This window comes from Pseudorasbora parva, chromosome 13, assembly GCF_024679245.1.
Source record: "Pseudorasbora parva isolate DD20220531a chromosome 13, ASM2467924v1, whole genome shotgun sequence".
In the NCBI taxonomy this organism is placed as follows: Eukaryota; Metazoa; Chordata; class Actinopteri; order Cypriniformes; family Gobionidae; genus Pseudorasbora; species Pseudorasbora parva.
In genome coordinates this window covers 20,747,534-20,766,574 of record NC_090184.1, presented here as the reverse complement: position 1 = coordinate 20,766,574, position 19,041 = coordinate 20,747,534, and the positions used below count along the sequence as shown (strand labels likewise).

General features: G+C 38.0%; 1 protein-coding gene across 8 annotated transcripts in view; it reads left to right on the top strand.

The window, feature by feature from the left end:
• Nucleotides 1–19,041, top strand: part of ncor2 (nuclear receptor corepressor 2) — a 168,177-nt gene that overhangs the window by 71,625 nt on the left and 77,511 nt on the right. For all 8 annotated transcript variants that reach the window (XM_067413414.1, XM_067413410.1, XM_067413413.1 and 5 more), the window contains exons 4-5: nt 7,483–7,654; nt 15,405–15,593. In XM_067413414.1, coding sequence (XP_067269515.1) covers nt 7,483–7,654; nt 15,405–15,593 — 361 coding nt within the window. The remainder of the gene's footprint in view (nt 1–7,482; nt 7,655–15,404; nt 15,594–19,041) is intronic.

Here is a 19,041-nt window from a genome sequence, read left to right as displayed (position 1 = left end):
TGTTGCTGTCAGACGCGTTACAGTTGTGCTGTGTGTGAGCGATTTTTGCTGCTGAAATCGAACAAAAGCACTCAATACTGCATCTAAAATGTAAGTGACTTTAAGTGAATGTAAATGTAAGTGAATGTTAATTAATTGTTTATGAAACTGTCATATGAAAGCAGTGTCATTTTCAGTCGTGATGGTATTAAGGAAACAGCTTAAACGTTCTAGTGTTGTAATTTCTCCTTGAGAGGCTGCACGAGTTTCAACAGCGCGACCATGTTATCGTCAGTTCATCATATATTATTATTAACCACTATCGATTGCCACCTACACTAAATTAATGCACAATCATTCGTGCATTTTGGTGATTTGCTAGTTATTTTTTGTTTTCAGGCTCTTGTCCGTCGGGCAAGTAAAATTCTTTTTCACTTGTCCCTTCAAAAAATCCACTTGTCCCGGGCAAGCGGGCAAGCGTTAATGTCGAGCCCTGGTGACATCAGTGTGTATGTGCTCTAGGTTAATAATATTGTGTTTTTCATGATTCTTTTTTACTATATAAAAAACATACTGTTGATGTGGGTGTATTGGGAATGGAGTTGTTTCTTCTCAGTCTGAATGCTGAATGTGGTGTTTGTGTGTGAGCTGAGCTGTATAATCAGAGCCTGGTACAATGGAGCTGGATGAGATCGACTAACACCCCTGTGATACAGAGAGTTGCTAGTAGGATGGATTAACTTGAATGCTAAAGAGTTTGTGTGTGGGTAAGAGGTGTATGTCTGCTCTTCCACCTCCTTCCCCACTGCGGAACTGTTTCTTGCTTTTTTGATGGTTGTTCAGAAGTAAAATGAAAAACCGCTAGTATGAGGAAAAACCCCATAGTGCCCATAATCAAATCTTCTGCAGTTGATAATTGATTTTTGTTGAGTAAGGCTGCACAAAATGAAGCAACGGATCGAATGCATCTGGATCAATTGTAGTCATTTTTTTATTGTGGTGTAGTTGTGGCTGTGTAAATTCTGGTCTGCCTTTGGTCTTTTAAAACTTTTGTGTTTTTTTTGTGATGGCAAGTGATAGGGGTTGCAAAGGTGTTTTGTGGTCTAATCACCTTTTATCCTCTGCAGAGCGAGAGATAATAAGGGATAAAGGGAGATCAAAGCAAGATGGATGGAAAGGAAAGGGTTAGAAAGTGCGAATGATGGCGGTAGAGGGAGAAATGGAGAGACAAAGCATGGCAGCAGTACAAGGGTAAAGTTCTTCTACAATAGCTCAAATACTCAGCACACACGATCTGTCCTCAATTCAGAATGAAGTCAGAGGCCAGTTAAACCTCTCTCTATTTCGCTCACTCTCTCGTTGTGTGTATGTGAATGTGTATGAAATCCTGCCTGCAGATCAGATTATTTTGCCCTCTCACAGAAAGAGAGTGAGAGTGAGAGCATGGATGAAAGCAGCAGTTTGATGTGATTACGTAAGTGCCAAGAACCTATTGAAATTGGTGAAATTTTGCTTACAGCGTTTCATTAATTTTCCTCTACACACAGTTTCACAGATTGCAGTTTGCTAATGTACAGGTTACCTTTACTCTGATTTAGATTAGTTTCACCAGTGAACACACCAGTGCACAGACAAACTTGAACACACTTGAACCAGACACAAACACACTAGGGCTTTGATGTGATCCTTTCATTCTTTTCTTTTGTTCTGCTGGAATTATGATATTTTAATTCAAAGTCTATGTGTGATTAGTGATGGACACTATAAAATGTACTTTTTACTAGATCAAAACCTAAAATTATTTTTATTTGGTTGCAAAAACAGCGTCTGTCTTCTAAATGTTTAATTTTTGGATCTTGTGGTTCCCAACTGCTTTTTAGGTGTAGTCACATACTCACATTAGTGAAATTTCATGGGGAAAAGGTCAGTAATGTCAATATTGTAGCAAAGTATGAAGCACAGCTTACAGAGAAGTCACTTTCAAACCAAGCAACTTTCTTTGCCAAGTTTACACTGAATGATTTTAGGCCCGATTTTGACAGATTTAGCGAAATCGACGACAAATGCAATCCGAGAGAGTCGCAGATGAGTTGCTGAAGCCTGTAAGATATTTGGAATGCTAAATGTATGGACCTGTGGCGATTCAAAATTCTGCTGTGTGTAAGGTGTTTTGACAAAAAATTACATGGGGATGACCTACCGCAAATGAGAGCAAGAATCAGGACAGCAGGAAGTTCAGTGAGGAGTTATAGACCAGAATATCAGTATTTGAATAGATATATTTATAATTATATACAACAGAAACAAAAAACATTTGCTTGACCAGTCGCAACAGCAGCACATTGAAAACATTTGTTTACCTCCTATTCTCTTTTCTGAACACAATTGTTGCTCTCTGCGTCTCCACAACCATTTCTTTCTCCATATTGTTTTCTTCTTCTTTTTGTTACAAATCCACACACAGACAGTTTGAATTTCAAGCTTTCTGCAGGCTATCATTTTTAATAACAATTCCAGTCTTGTGCGAGAACTTCTGTCGGATGTTGTTACCTTGTCACATCTCGCGTGTTTAGTTGGGGAACGTAGTTTGCTGTTGGGACAGAGTTGTTGGCGATTCTTTCTATTGTTATGCAGTGTAAAAAAAATAAATAAAGGTCTGCGAGCCATCAGTGTGAACATAGCAGCAACTGAATATTACCCCATAGGGCACGACATTAAGCCTGTTCATGTGATATTCATGTTCCTAGATATTTTTAGTTTTTGACGTTTTATTCAGGCTACTTGTTCGGTCAGGCAAGTAAAATTCTCTTTTACTTTCCCCTTCAAAAAATCCATTTGTCGAGGACAAGTGTTAATGTCGAGGCCTGTCACAGTGTGCAGTGTGAAAAGGTGTGTAATTTGACAAGTTTGAAAATTGTGCTGTGTGAACTCTGCATTAGTTATTGCAATGAATCCATATGTCCCAACCTTCGCAAAATCTACATGGGGGTATCATTTGCCCTCGTGCAAAATTCCTGATGGTATGAATTTGAAATAAAATGACGTCAATTCGCCAATGAAAATTTGTCAAAATTATTTACCTTTAGTCTGATAAACTCTGGCAGGATAATTTATTTGAGGATTTTGATCTCACACACAAAAATGTTTTCCCCTTGATAGACAGTTTAGCACAAACAGTTTAGAATAAGGCCACACATTATACCAACATTAAATAGAAACTGCGATCTGTTCAGTGTGATTTTCAAATTGCAAATTGCTTTAATTTAATGATATAAATATATGCGCTACATGTTTCAAAGTGAAGCGGGTCTCAAAGCGATTCTGCATGATGCTGCGTTACACTGGAGAATTCAAATGTCATGAAAAGCTTTTCCTGGTGTGTTCATTCATCCGTTGTCCGTTCAACTCAATGCTGTTGTCTTTCAGAGACATGGTCGTAAGAGTGCGTTGTTAGCGGGGGAAAAAAAAAATATTGTAATGTGTCCAAACTTATGACTGATACTGTAATTCTGTATGATAACAGAAAACTGGCTAGCAGAAGGTAGAAGAAAGATCATCACAGCTTGATCTAACTAGCACATCATAGCTAGCCTCATAAATTGTCAATGAAATCGTGCTTACTAGCTTACATTTAGCATATCTGATTTACTGGCTAGCTAGCTACTTTATAAACACATTTTGGTATTTGCTAGTTAAACTGTAATACCATAATACCATACCATACCAGCAAATGTGGCTTCAGTAGTCCTGTAGTAGTAGTCAGAGCCTGGAGATTTGTAGGGAACTCCCCTCTTACATCCCCCTAATTTTTGTATAAAATTGACCATCCTACTTTCTAGCTATATCGAACAGTTGTGTGTGGTTTTATAAGGAACATTGTCCGATGTCTTTTCCTCTCCTCGCTTAAAATGCTCTGAAAGCGTCTCGTTTTGCCTGTAGTGTTTACATATCATTATAATGTTCCTGCTCTGTGTTTCATTGTCTGTGTGGTACTGGCAAACATGCATTTACGTCAGTGTTTGTTTGCATTAATCACGCTCTGTGCTGGAGTCTGTGTGTACTGTTTATTTAAGCTGGATAGACTATGTAATTGATATGACGATACACCCATTCTTGTTCTCAACACAGTGTACGATCCACACATTTAGAGACACCCATTTGTACACAAGCACTATAGTTTCAAATTTCAACCTAGTTTGTCTTAATAATCTTAATGACCTGATTTAATTGTTTCTTACTGTATTTAAATGCTAAGTGTGTGCAAGATATTGGTGAAAAATATAAAACAAATGTATAACAGACAGTCCAGTGTGTGAGATCTGGGGGGAAACTAATGGGGATGTGTAGATGTCTAGGGGTACTGAGTGCACGTGTATTTAGTGTGTTCATATGTGTCTGATATCTGGCTTTGGCACAGGAAGGTGAGGTCTTTTGAAATGGTGTGTGTGTATGTGGTTTTAGTGTGATGTGTACTATTGCAGGTTATTGAGTTCAAGTCTGTGCATATGTGTTTGCTCTTGATCAATCTGAGTTGAAGGAAGGTCTGTAAACCACCTCATCACACAAAGTACAGCAACTATCCCCATTAAGACCTCATTTAAAATGCATACATACAAGATTAATCAAAATAAAACACAAGTTTGGGTCACTTATCCCTGCAGTTCTCTGCCAAAATATAATGCTAGATGGTTTATTGTTTGAAAAAGGAGAAATTAAGATAGCCATAAAGTCAGTGTTAATTTTGACAGCAAATTCAGATTTAGTCTTAGTCTTAGTCTTTTGAATAACACACCATTTAGTTTTAGTCCCATTTTAGTCATCTGAAATCTTTTAGTCTTAGTCTAGTTTTAGTCGACTAAATATCATAAGAGTTTTAGTCTTAGTCTCACGGGTCGTGTTTGTATAACGTTTTAGGTTCACGGTTTCAGTACGGTTCGGTATTTGTTCACAGAATAAAGGACTATTAAAAATAAAGAAAATAAGAAAAAATAAGCAAAAGCAAAGATACTGATAAAATGAACAATGCATTTCCTGTTTTTCAGGTAGGTCTAACGTTAGTTTTAGGTAGAGAAATAGAATAAATAATCAAATGCAAAATAATTAAATATTTAACTGTTTTAATGAAAGATTAATCCTTATTAAACTTACACAAGCTATTCAATCAAGAGCAGTGAGTCCTCATATTTTCTTTGACATTAAAGGTTGCTGCCCCTTTAAGACAGGGGAATGCGTCGTCTTTCTCGACTGTATAAAGTTCACTTAAGGCATATTCAGACTATGTCTGCTTGGATACTTAGCAAGATGGACATGTTGACATACTTTTTGTATGAGTTTGTCCGTTCAAGCGCAAGACTTGAAAGATAACTGGATATTTGCGCGCTGTGGGACGCGTGCGCGCTCTCGGATGACAGATCTTCACACACCGCGTGCGCGCTCTCATTCGCGTCTTCTGGTGAATATACCCGGGTGAGGACGGCGAAATGTCTGGCCATACGGCAGCACTCGCATGCATTGAACAGTTTACAAAGAGAAACCGTTTTGCCAGTTTTTCTTTTATCATCGCTGTTGTAGTGTAGCCTATCACTGAGGAGCCAGCACGTGTATCCATCGACAGAAACATACATAAAGCATTATTTTCAAGTTACAACCCATATCAAAGATGCGTCATCATCAGATGTGAGATGAACCGCGGTGCAAGTGCGTTTTACACGGCACCCTCGCTCACGTCAGACGGCACCCCTGTTGGGAAACGCTGGTCTAATCAATACAGGTCAGACGTGGTTTTCTTTAGCTTCTATTTTATTCCAAGTTTAGAGCTAGCGGAAACAGTGGTTTATCTGATAAAATAAACTGGCGTGCGTGCTTTGGCATGTATTTCTGGATGAGTCGTCTGTAAATGTCGCTTCATGTTGGTGGTGTTTTTCCCAGCGATTTTTGCTCCACACGGTTTACAGGCGTATGATTGTCCTTGTTGTCATATGTGAAATGTGACCAGGTGTCAATTCTTCGTTTTCGTCCGGCCTCTGACATTTCTGTTCTGTCTGTGTAACTGCTGCTGCGTTTGTTTTAGCTGTTGTGCTTGCATTTGCCGCGGATTTTTTTAAATGGCTCTCGGCTGCTTCTGCATAGATCAACCTACCCTCAAAGATTCGCTCTGATTGGATTTCTACCCAACACGGCCCACAAAAAGAGTACTTATGATTGGATCTCTTCTCCATTCGTCCCTCCCATATATTTTCGTCTCATTTTTATTCGTTGACTAAAGTGTCAGTTATATTTCGTCACGTTCTTCGTCATCATATCTGACTTTTTATTTCGTTTTTATTTAGTTTTCGTCCGTGAAAAAGGTTAGTTGACGAATATTTTTCGTCATAGTCTTCGTCAACGAAATTAACACTGCATAAAGTACATTAGTAGTAATGTAATTTTTCAGTTGTACTCTTCTCTCAGTGAATTTATTAAAATGTTACTATTTATCAGTCAATTATTTCTATTGTTATTATTACTATTATAATTGTAAAATAATGAATATTATTCTTTTTATTAATCATATTCGTATTCAATCACAACATTTTGTGTCAAATTGTGCCTCAGTTAATTATTTCTGCTTTGTAGAATCAGATATAACACAGGAAAGGCAGATGTTTGGTTGACTTAAAGTGAGAACAAGAGACACAGTGTATGTGTGATAGATGTGAGTAATGTATTTGTGTGAGGGTAAAGTTCCTCTATTTTCCTCTTATACCGCACACTCTATCCACCACCATCAAGGTCAGTTCGCTACTCGCACTCTTGTGTGAAAAGGCTCACTCCTGTTCCAAGCACTGCAAGGTACCGTTGCCTCCAACACTCAAACATTGCCATGGTTATACTCATCTTTGGTCTGGGCAGCCTGTACTTAGCCAATGATTTGTGAAATAATTGCTGAAACCATGACCTGTCCTCTCTGCTCTTGTATTACTGGTTGTATCATTGGACCCATCCTTAATGGATGAGTAGCACTGGTGTTATGTGTTGGTATGTCCATGGGGATTATGTCATCATATGACATTGTATTTTGTAGATTTTATTGGACAGTGTTTCTCTCAATTGTTCAAAATAAATGTGTCATGAGAATTGTTCAACATGCAGCCTTTCTAAAATCTTGTCAATAAATAACAGAGTAATCAATAATTGCTAGTTGATGTAACACATCTAGTTTGGCTTCATTCTGGTATTAGAAAATGGCCACTTTTTCATGACCCAATTAATTCCTAATGGATAAAATGAGGTTTTGCCGTCTTTATGAATATAAAGTGTCTTGTATTACTGGAATCATATACACCCATCTGAGGTCAGTTGTGGTCTGATGATACCAAATGAGTTAAATGTCAACTTTAGTGTGTGTAAAAAAAGTGAATCCATTTCTTTAACCTTTTCATCCAGACATTGTTTTGGAATTTGGCTAATGTCTGTATTTTCCCCATAATTCACTTCTTCCCCTGCCCTTTTCTTCCTCCACAGAGGTCAAGAGCCCCACATTCGATATGAACACATTTACCTGCAGGACCCTGGCAGCCAATCAGAAGTGGAGTACTCTGAGATGAAGCGCCCTCGCATGGAAATCGATTCACTTATTCGTCACTCAGCCCATCGTCAGCCCCTCACTGTGGGTGCAGCTGAGGAAATGGCAAAGGTCAGCAAATCTAATTTCCAGATTGATGTTAACCCAGATGCCATATAAGTAACTATTGCCAATAACTGGATATGTCCATCTTTTGCTGCAATTGAAATATGAGTGAATTGCCAGTCATAGGCTTCAACAAACAACTCGTTTTTAACTTTTTGTCTCAAAGCTAAACTATTATTCAAAAGTCTTGGGTCAGTAAGATCTTTTTTCTTTGAAAAAAAATAATACTTCAGTGATTTCAGTACATTTACTTCAGTATATTTATCAAAGGTAACAGCAAAGACAATGCATTTGTATTTACTTGCCTTTGTATTTTTGGTCATTGTATTTCCTTTGTAGAATCGTTTTTTAAGCACACCTAAGTGTCGTCGCACACATGCGAGAAAAAAACAACAACTAAACTCAGAATTGTGATGCATAGGAGAATTTTTATTTACTTCTGATAAGAAGCTTTAATGTTCTGGTTCTGAATCCTCAGGCTTGTGCATGGTGGTTATTGTGGGATTAGGCTAGAAAGGATGCCGCATGCTATACAAGGATTCATCCGACTGTAGAGAAGAGTGATAAGAAGTCTGTTCAGCAGATTATCACTTAGTCCATATTTATTGGCCTCGTAAATCAGCCTGTCTTTTTCTGTTGGCCTGAGTTTTTATCACCCGGCCATCACTGCCATTTACCATTTGTTAAGAACAGGTATGTGTGTCTACATACTGTCTGGGTTGTATGTGTCTAAAAGATTGCATCTTAGAGAGTTATGTCAGTAATAGCAGAACCTCTGTCATTGCAGCTGTGGCTTTATTTTTTAGGTTGTGATGGAATTAATGTGTATGTGGTGTAACGGTAAACGGCACAGGCAGATGTTTGGAATAACTCTGCAACTTCTTAGGAGCTCTCTTTTCTAGGTCAGGGGCTCTGTGAAGGGTGTGTGTGTGTGTGTCTGTGTGTGTGTGTGTGTATAGGTGGAGTATATACAGCCTCTCTATAACAACACACTGCTGCCTCACACCACTTGAGGTTCATTTCTGGTGCTTTACAACTGTAGGTGTCACCAGACTGTATCAGGTTTTGCCAAGTGCGCATCACATAGCCAATACTGAGAGTGATTATTGACTCTTCCTCACAGAAACAAGAAGACCCAGGAGATGATTCAAATTGTGCAGGAAGAGGAGCAATGGTGTTTGCAAAAGTGCAAAAGTTTTAAAGCATTTGCGGTATAATCTTGGCTATGGGAACATCTCGTGGACAGTACAGACAACTGTCAATATGTTCATGACACAAGAACACAAAAATATATGTATTCTATTGGATAAGCTCTGTGACTAAGAAACCACAACAGTAGTTGAACATCAGAAGCGAAAATTATTAAAATGTCTAAAAATACGAAAGTGCACCACAATGTGATAGCTGCATAATCATTTAACCTTAATTTTTGGAAGCCAAAATCGATAATCGATTACATTTAATCACACAGCCCTTGATGTGTGTGTGTGTGTGCGCGTGTGCTTGTGCGTGCAGCAGGATTAAATTCGCTGTGATATAAAGGGCAGAATGATTACACCCTTAGAGCATTTCTGTGTGAGTTGTGCTCTAAGGTCAGTGTGATCACGCTCCCAATCCAGAGATGTTGTGTTGAGATGTTATGACTTCCCCCTAAAGCTTTTTGTTTATTTTTAGCAGCCATGACAATGTGTTGCTTGTAGGCAGATCTCTCTCTCTCTCTCTCTCTCTGTCTCTCTCTCTCTCTCTCTCTCTCTCTCTCTCTCTCGCTCTCTCGCTCTCTCGCTCTCCTCGCGCTCTCTCTCGCTCTCTCTGTAGGTGGAAGCCATTGTGCAACAGTAATTAATTAGTAATGGAGCTGACCTAGATGTGTGGGTTGAGCGATTGAGGATATTTACATGAGGATTTGAGCATGTTTGGGTGAGAGACAGGCAGTGGGACTTTTGAAAGGACACTCAAGTCAAAGTGGACAGAGGAGATCTCCCCCTCTCTTTATGTAAGAGCTGTCATTCTCGATGACACTCATGAAACTGAGCGAGTGGAAGTAAAACCTTAGGGAGGGGAAGAGTCACTCTCACATACAATGTTGTGGGTTGTTTGTGCCATTTGCAACATACCTGCAGCACTCTGACAGGTGTGAACCAGCACATCTGTGTCTAATGGTTAGTTAAAGCTTAGGGTGTTAGATGACTCGTGTTACCCTGACAGCCCATGATTCATAAATGTGTTATTGAGTCAGAGCTCAGAACTGGATTCTACATGTTCTGCACATCTCTTTAGAGTGACTAATGCTGATCTGTGATGGGATATAGCCTAGAAATCTAGACGCAACCTAGCTGCAGCAAATCTAATTTGCAGTGAGTGTCGTCTAGCAACTTGCCATAGACTTGTGGGCTGGATAGTGTTGTCACGATACCAAAATTATGACTTCGATATAATACCATACTAAAATACTTTGATACCGATACTAAATCGATACCACGGTCAAAAAGCCTTAAGGCTTTATATAACATAAAGATTTACAGTGGCAGCTCAGAGATGTAAAGTAGCATTTAAGTATGAAATTGAATGAATAAATGTAGGCTAAAATTAAAACTACATAGTCTTCAATATATTGGCTAAAAGCTGTTGTATTAAAGGTCTTTTTTTTCTTTTCTTTTTTTTTATTAACATCATTTTAGAGGTGAACTGTCCCTTTAAGGACAAGCGGTTAACTAGGCTGCACTGCTGAAGACCTGGTCACATCTAATATACAGACAGATGCATGGGATTTTATTTTCACTTTAGACATAACCGACTGAGTTTATTTGTTAACCTTGTGTGTATTTGACAGTATTAGAGCAGTAAGACTGTCTAGTAATCACGTGTGTTTGACAGACGTTTAATGTGTGCGCTCAATGCAAAACAGTGCATATGCACACGAATGAAATGTTTAACCGGCAAGGCTTTAAAATGCTGCTAAACACCCCCTAACTTTAGTGCATATGATTGGATATTTGCTCATATCAGCGCGTAGACTCAGGCAAACGCAAACAGAGCCAAAATAAACTGAGAGAAATAGAGAGAACCTGCCCTGGTTTTTGACCATTCCCTCCTCCTATTGCTATAATAACTACATGCCAGTGTGAACACAGCAGTGACTGAATGATACCCCTGACAGTCATACAGTGTGAAAAGAGCAGTGACCCAACGAGTTTGAAAATCGTGAAGTCTGAACTAGGCTTAACCTTTCAATTCTGAACAGGTCGGCATGACCAAAATCTTATTTCATGATACGAGTAATTTTATATTTTAAATGTATTTTTAAGAAATATAAATTTAATTGTATCTTTGTTTTTAAAAAAAAAAAAAAAACATTTAAATTACAAACAATATGACAAAACAGTACTTTATTTTTCAGCTACATTAGGTCTATTTAACAATAGCAAGTCAAGAAAGAAATTAAATAATAGAATATAAAGCTTCTAAGTCTTCACTGTATAATTTAACTATACACTGATTCTTAATAAATATTTTTTAGTTATTTAGCTAAGCATGTGGTGGTTTTCTATTTTTCATTGTTTGATTAACATTAATCACAGAATATTAGGTCTGGCTTAAGACCTGCACGGATCTAATTAGTAATTACCTCAACTGTATACGTTCACTAAAGACTGAAAATATAACTAAAAACTATGAAAATATCTGAATGTGTTTACTTGAATACTCGCCAGACCATGCATTTTTACATATTTTGACCATTCAACCCCAAACAATAATCCGCGAAAGAACTGAATGGCAATCGAATGTTGTCTGAAAGGCTTGTGTGCTTGGTTCAGGTCAGAATTCGTGCAACGTCCCACGCTGCACTTTATTTTCTTATGTACGCATATTTGTTGCTTTCTTTGTCATGCGCTGCATGTATATATTCAACTCTTCTACTTCCAATGTGTGAAGCAGAGCTCACACACACGACCTGACCCCTGCTGTCACACATCCACACACATTAATACAGCTCATATTAGCACTGTCCTCCTTAAAGGGGTAAAGTAGCAGTACTATTAATACTATTAAAATTCCATATCGTACCATTTGTAATAGCAGGGTATCGCAATACTTTTCTAGTACAGGTATATCGTGCAACACTAGAGCTGGAAAAACCAAACTTTGGTAGTGGCCAATCACATCGTGTATAGAGTCGGTGGGTGGGCTTAACATAATGACGGCAGAGTTGCGATGGTTGTGTGTGCTACTCTTTCGAATCGGCTTTGGCGCGTCTCTGGAAGACTTGGAGTTAAGCTTTTTTTTCTTTGAGAAAAAAACAAAAGAACGGCACTGAAATCATTCTTAAGAAGAGAAGATGTGTTCGGAGTTTTGCCGACCAGATACAGCGAAAGTTTAATTATCAACTAGCTCTGCTTCACGTTGCTCTGGTTGGTTGTAGCGTTATCCAATTGCATGCAGAGGGAGTTTGAAAGACAACTGTTTATCCCGCCCCTGGGATTGAGCCCTGTCAGTGGTGAGATCCCAGACCCAACATCTTGATGTGGGTCTGGCTTGTTAGGCTAGATGGTATAAACAGTCGATTCTGAAGTGCTACATGATCCTAGGGTGTTCTAACTGGTTGCTCGGTAGCCTTCAAGTCTTTAGATATGGCTCAAATCCAGTGTAAATCTATGGGATTTGCATAGTTGTGCTGTAGGCCTGGCAAAAATCTGATCACTAAAACCACATTCATACAGCCAGTGGCTTTTGCTGAATGTTGCCAGTTGCTGTACTGTACTGTTTGGCCACTAGTAGTCATTCCTAGTTCCGGTTGCCCTTGTAATGATTTTTCATTTTCAAGCCATGCGATTTGAGGTATCATTCATGTCCGCGACGTGAAACATTGCATGCAATGGGCCTGGAACACAAATGAAATGCGAATCCACAATTGCATGCTGGTATGTCCACAGTGGTGGGTTTTGCCACAGCTGTTGTCATGGTAGCCGAGATCTTTCATGTAGAAAGATCTAGTGGAATTGTCACCACAGCACACCGCCCAGTCATCCCATAATCACAGACATGCCAAAATATCACTGAATCAATTAATATTATTGATATTACTTTGTGTCAAATTGTGATCTGAGAAGTTTTTTTCTTTTTTCTTGAAGTCTGAGGAGATATATGTAAATATCAAAAAGACTATTTTGTGTTCTGAAAATTAGCTATTTGAATATACATTACCGTCAGACATTTCTTTTTTGACACACTTTTTTGTTTGGACTATTTTTCTTGTCACCTAGGGCCGTATGAAATCTTTATTTTTTTCCCCAATTTAAAAAAAAATGTTTTCATTCCATTTTAATGGTTTAATTACATTTGAATCATCAAAAGACTAATCAATTAAATCGATAAAACTTTAACAATTTATTAACTTATTTCATGCTATTCAGTTTTCTTTTAGATCATAAAACACAGAATTCAGAATAATGTATAACATTTTCTTATCAAAACAGTGGTTATCAGATGACTGTATAAAACTTGAACAATTTAATTAAACAGCTGAGAAGATAGTGATTCTACTACATTTTATAAAAATAACCTGTCAAGTTTGTTGGTGCATATTGATTTAGTTACATAATAACATAATAGTTTTTCGGTTCCATCTGTGTTTGTTCTCTTTAGAATGCAGTGTGAAGTATTTCTCTCATGCAGATTCAGTTGTAATTAATAGTGAAAGTGAGAACCGGTTTGAGTTTAAGCTCAAAAGTTTAGCATGGCACTTGTACCAGTTTGTGTGAAGGTTACTGCAGTGCATATCCATTTCTTAGCACTCAGGTTTATGTTTATATAAAGCAGCTTGGGGTTTTAATTCTATACACAATTTCACTTTTCATTCTACACTGTGTGTGTGTGCGTTTGTGCGTGCGTACAGTCCTAAAGAGAGACTCTGTCAAATCCCTTTTCAAATGTTAAATCCCGCCTGAAGTTCAGATTGCCCCAGTAATGTTTTGAACATTACCAAGGCTCTCAGGGTGTCCTTGTAGATTTGGGCTTTGTCTCTCTCTTTCCATGAACATCCTGTAATTGGATATTTTGGCCACTCGTTTTAATGTTGAGTGGTTTCATAAAGATGAGATTAATTATGGAACACGGCAATTGCATTGTCTATTTTCTCGTAAATTATATATATATATATATATATATATATATATATATATATATATATATATATATATATATATATATATATATATATATATATATATATATATATATATAATTTTTTTGTATTTTTTTTTATTTTTATAAATCTTCTTATTCTCTTATTTTAAAACACATGGGGTGGTAATAATCTTTCATGTGAGCCAGATGCCAGCAAAGTCTTGTTTAAAAATATAGTTTTTTTTGTTGTTATTTGTTATTGTATTTTAGTTTGGTGATTTTGTCCAGGCATTTGCCTTAAGGGCTCCTCTGCCTGAGTGATCTTTAAGGGTTGGTGAGAGAGAAAACAGCAGGCGCCCTCCCTGATCACTCCTCTTATATAACATTCTCTTCATGGGAGAGGATGAACCCAGAGGCTCTTTACCACATTTTAAACTAGCTGGTTTTCCAATAGTCTCAACCAATGATCTGCTGTGTGTATATTTACTGTGTGTTTATTATAAGAGTTTTACCACCAGTCTCCAAGCGGTTCTGTGTTGTAACCATTTATTTTTTTTATTTTTTTTTGAGAGAGAGAGAGAGAGAGAGAGAGAGAGAGAGAGAGAGAGAGAGAAGAATGAGTGCATTGTATCTATTTCCAAGAACCCAAAATGTAAAAAAACACAAAAAAAAAACACACGCACACAAAAAAAAACTGAAGTGAAGTGCTGAATTGTATTAATTTGTGGTGCTTGCCAAGGCATGCATCACTATTGCTGTTGCTCATGCTTGAGGTTAGGGGTTTGTTTAAATCCCCAAACCTATGAATGAAATCTTGACACGTAACTCGTGCCACCCTGTTTGTGCTATGGACATACATGTTTTTTAAATGGTGCAGCTTGGGTGTTTTTAGGGTAGGTTCCCACTTGTAGTTCGGTTCTCTTGGTTCTTTTGGTCCAGACCAAAAAAGAAAATTATACATTTAGTCCTTTTATCGGTCACCCTTCTTTAAACTATACATGTTAATAACTATCTTTCTGTTTCTTACGAATATATCTTACCAGATATTTTGAAGCCCTTAATATAAAGCATGTCATGTTTAGGACAAGTTGAACCATGCACTTTTCCCTGCATCAGCTCACTCTGTGTATTCCGCTATTTTTCAGATGAGTTTGCATCAATCTACTGTATCTCTATATAAACGGTATTGCCTCATTCCATATAATTTCTAAAAAATATATTAATATATTGTACAAATTTCGATATACCGCCCCAGCCCTAGGTTCATGTACTGAAGATTGGAGTAGTGGCTGCTGAAAAATCAGCTTTGACATCACAGGAATAAATTACGTTTTAGATTATATTAAAATAAAAAATAAAATAAAAATGCCACCTTTGTGAGTAAATGGACTTCTTTAAAAAATGTTAAAAAAGCTTACTAACACCAAACCTTTGAACGTTTGTGTACTTTTTTTGTTATTTGTGTACTTTTTTATTTGAATAAATGAGGAACTTAATAAATGCCCTCTGAGCACTTTACTAAGCATTTAGTCAGGCTACCAAAAGTGGCTTGCTAACAAAATCATCTAAAACCACAGCTTTGTCAAACACCACAAAGCAAGGTCTGAATGAGTACAATGATGTTTTTATGCAGGAGCACAGCAGCAGCAGTTCCATTGGAAAGATTGAGCCCATCTCTCCTGTGAGCCCGGTGCCCATGGAGGCCGACCTGGACCTGGTTCCAACCCGGCTCTCCAAAGAGGAACTGATCCAGAACATGGACCGTGTGGACCGGGAGATCACCATGGTGGAGCAGCAGATATGCAAACTTCGTAAGAAACAGGTGAGCTTCACCCCAGCTATGTTGAAGCTGTAAATATGTAGAATTTAGATCACAACTCTATGTCCTTGCCAAGCACATTCTACCCATTTATTTGCATAAAGGATCCTAATATGCATTTTTGAATGGTGTGGTTTGAATGGCTTATTTCAGAAGTTGGCCTTCTAAAATAAGTGTCAGGAAACCATTGCAAAGCTTTTTTATTTAGAAGAGGACACAGATTTCTTTCTAAGTACAGCTTTCAGAGGAATAAGCATAAGTAGATACTTTCATCCACAGTGCAGTTAGCGTTATGTAATCTGAATGCTTTGAGTCCAATGCTTGATGCTTTTTTAGTAGCAGTAGTAGATGGAGTGTGTGTGTGTGCGGAGCAGAGTTGTGATTGTGTGGTTATTGCCTCAGCAGGCCACACGGCTACAAACACACTTCCTGTGTCTCCTTCCTTCCTTTTTCTCTCCCTCTCTAGCTCTCCTTCTCTCTCTTGGCAGTGCCATTACTCAGTGGTCTACTTCAAACGTTGGTGCAGCAGTATAATTTTAGGTCACTTGTTTCAGCAGAATAATTGCATCAAGTATATTAAACTATTGAATGTTTTAATTAGCACAAGAGCAAATGTATGTATAAGGCTCATTTTTTAAAGGTTGCATAAGAATTTATACTCTGATATTTTAAGTCTTTTTTTTATCAGTGCCATTGCAGAAAATATATAAGCAGACCCTGTCTTCTTGTAAAACAGACCTCCCCATTCACTTGAAGTTTTGGACCGTGTCCAAATTGCTGTTCTATAAATCGAAGCCACCTGTGCTCCATGGGCTAGTCCATTGTGGGGGTGATGGAGGATTGGAGAGGGAGTGAAACGGCTTCGAGTCTGAGTAGTTGTATAAGTACAGTCACGCTACCAAGAAAAATGAACCTCTCCTCATCTGCCCCTCAACCCCATACTGTTTTCTTCTGAAAGATTTGGCGTCTTTTTTCAATGAGGTAACGGACCCCGTCCATCTCTTTCCTCTCCCCTCAGGTTTCCTCCAAGCATTAAAACATCTGGGGCAATTAAATGGTGCGGTAAACTTTAACATAAAGCAAAGGAATGATGGAGAGAAGAGAGAAGTGAGAATATCGGATTACGTGTGTTTGTCTGTCTGTGAGCACGGCGGGACGGCTCGTTTATTTTCTTTAACTCAGCGCGCACACACAGCGTCTTGATCCTGCACAAGAGCTGATCCATATGAGTTGGAGCTTATGTTGCAAGGAGGCCCATTTCAGGATTTCATTGCGGCCAGGGCCTCTGTGTTTGTGTGTGCATCTTTGTATAAACTGTGACATTTTTGTTAATAATTAATCTTTGACTATTAGGTTGTTTTGCTGACTCTCTTAGCTAAAGCGTTAGTGATCTTCAGCCAACGAGAGAAGTCAGAGATCTTTTCTGCCATTACTTCTGATGTGGAGGTAGTGTTAAAATTAGCTCACATAATATTGGATAATTGTTGTGTCTGACTGGTTATTTGAACATAGTTACATTACTCCTCTTTTGTCAGTATAAATATGAGTTTGAGTATAGTTATTTTTAGAGATGCACTGTTGCATTGAATAATAATCTGTGTCGGCCGATAAAAGGTATTATTATTTTACTATTGGCCATCTTTTCTAGGGATGCACCGATTTTTCGGCCACCGAAAGACTTTTATCACCGAGACAATACGGCCGAAATGTTACGATGACGCAAACAGAAACCGTGACCTGCACGCGCTTGTCTAAAAAGCAACATCTGCAGTGTGGATGTATGTGGTTCATTTCACATCTGATGACGCATCTTTAATATGGGTTGTAACTTGAAAATAATGCTTTGTTTATGTTTCTGACGATGGATACACGTGCTGGCTCCTCAGTGATGCAGTACAACAACAGCGATAATAAAAGAAAAATGTTCAAATATGACCAGTCATTTTCTCTGTCATCACCCGGGTGTAGAACGTAAGTCGTGAATGAGGACTCGCGCACGCTGTGGGAAGATCTGTATCTGCACTCATCCAAGAGCGCGCACTCGTCTCACACTCACAGCGTGCAAATATTGAGTTCTCTTTCAAGTCTTGCACTTAAACGGACAAACTCACAGAAAAAGTATGTCAACATGTCCATCTTGATGAGTATCCAAGAAGACATGGTCTGTATATGCCTTAAGTGAACTGTATACAGTCGAGAAAGACGACACATAACCGTGCATTAGGTCTTAAAGGGGCAGTAGCCTTTACTGCTGTCTGTTTAATGTCACACAAAAGATAAGGACATCGCTCACTGCTCTTGATTGAATAGCTTTTGTAAGTATAATAAGGATTAATCTTTAATTTAAACAGTTAAATATACAGTTATTTTACATTTGATTACTTTATTCAATTACTGTACCTTTCTGCAGTCCAGTAGGCCTGTGCATTATTATTAAATGTACAAGAGTGAGGTCAAGTTAAACATTTTATTCTGAATTTTATTTTATACTGTGCATTGTTGCCATGTCCTAAATAAATGTATGCATAATTTGTAATTGATTTATTATTTGAAACTTTAATATTAATTTATGCAATCGCATGCCTTGATTTTTAGTAAAGTTACACAGTCATATCCATAAATACAATGGTTACTATTGGTTTCCAATTACTAATAATTGGCATTATTTCTTTCGGTGTTACAGTTTCCGGCCTGGGTTTCCTCTTTTTCGGTTTCGGCCAAGAATTTTTATTTCGGTGCATCCCTAATCTTTTCCGATTTGAAAATGATGGCCGATGGTCAGGTCCAATCATATCCTGGGTTCGGATACTGTTTGACCTTATTAATCCCCTGTGGTTCAAGCCAGGGTGGGATGGTGCGTGGTTTCTCCCTGAAGTTTGCCACTACACAGAAACCATTATCAAGTGCGTGTAATAACTTCCAACTGCAATCTTAAGTGGATTTTGATTCTTTTGTATATAAATATGTTTTTTTTGTTTTGTTATTTATGTGTAGAACAATGCAATGAACACAATGTTGTCTTTCGGAAGGGCAGGAGTTATGATCACAATATGATTGACAGCTCTTGAGCGAGAATAAATGTGAGAATAAATCTGTTCACAGACACTCTCTTCTGGAATACATTTATTCTGTGTTTACACAGGTTTTCAATACAGCAGCACAACTCTCACACTTTTGTGCAACAGTGGCGGCTCAGGTAGCCTCAAATCTAATTGGAAGGCTCGTTTTGCCACAAGGCAACAGAAAAAAATCGACACACTGGTTGAAATTTTCCCCCCGCTTTGTTATGCTGCGAATGATCGTGCCCATTGTGAATAGCTCAATGAGGATCAATTGTTTTGATTCAAAAGCGTCATTTTGACGTACAGCTGCATTTTTTTGGGAAGAGTTGAGCTATCGGCATCGGCTGATAATCATTATAAATAATCTGCTATCGGTATCAGTGGAGACA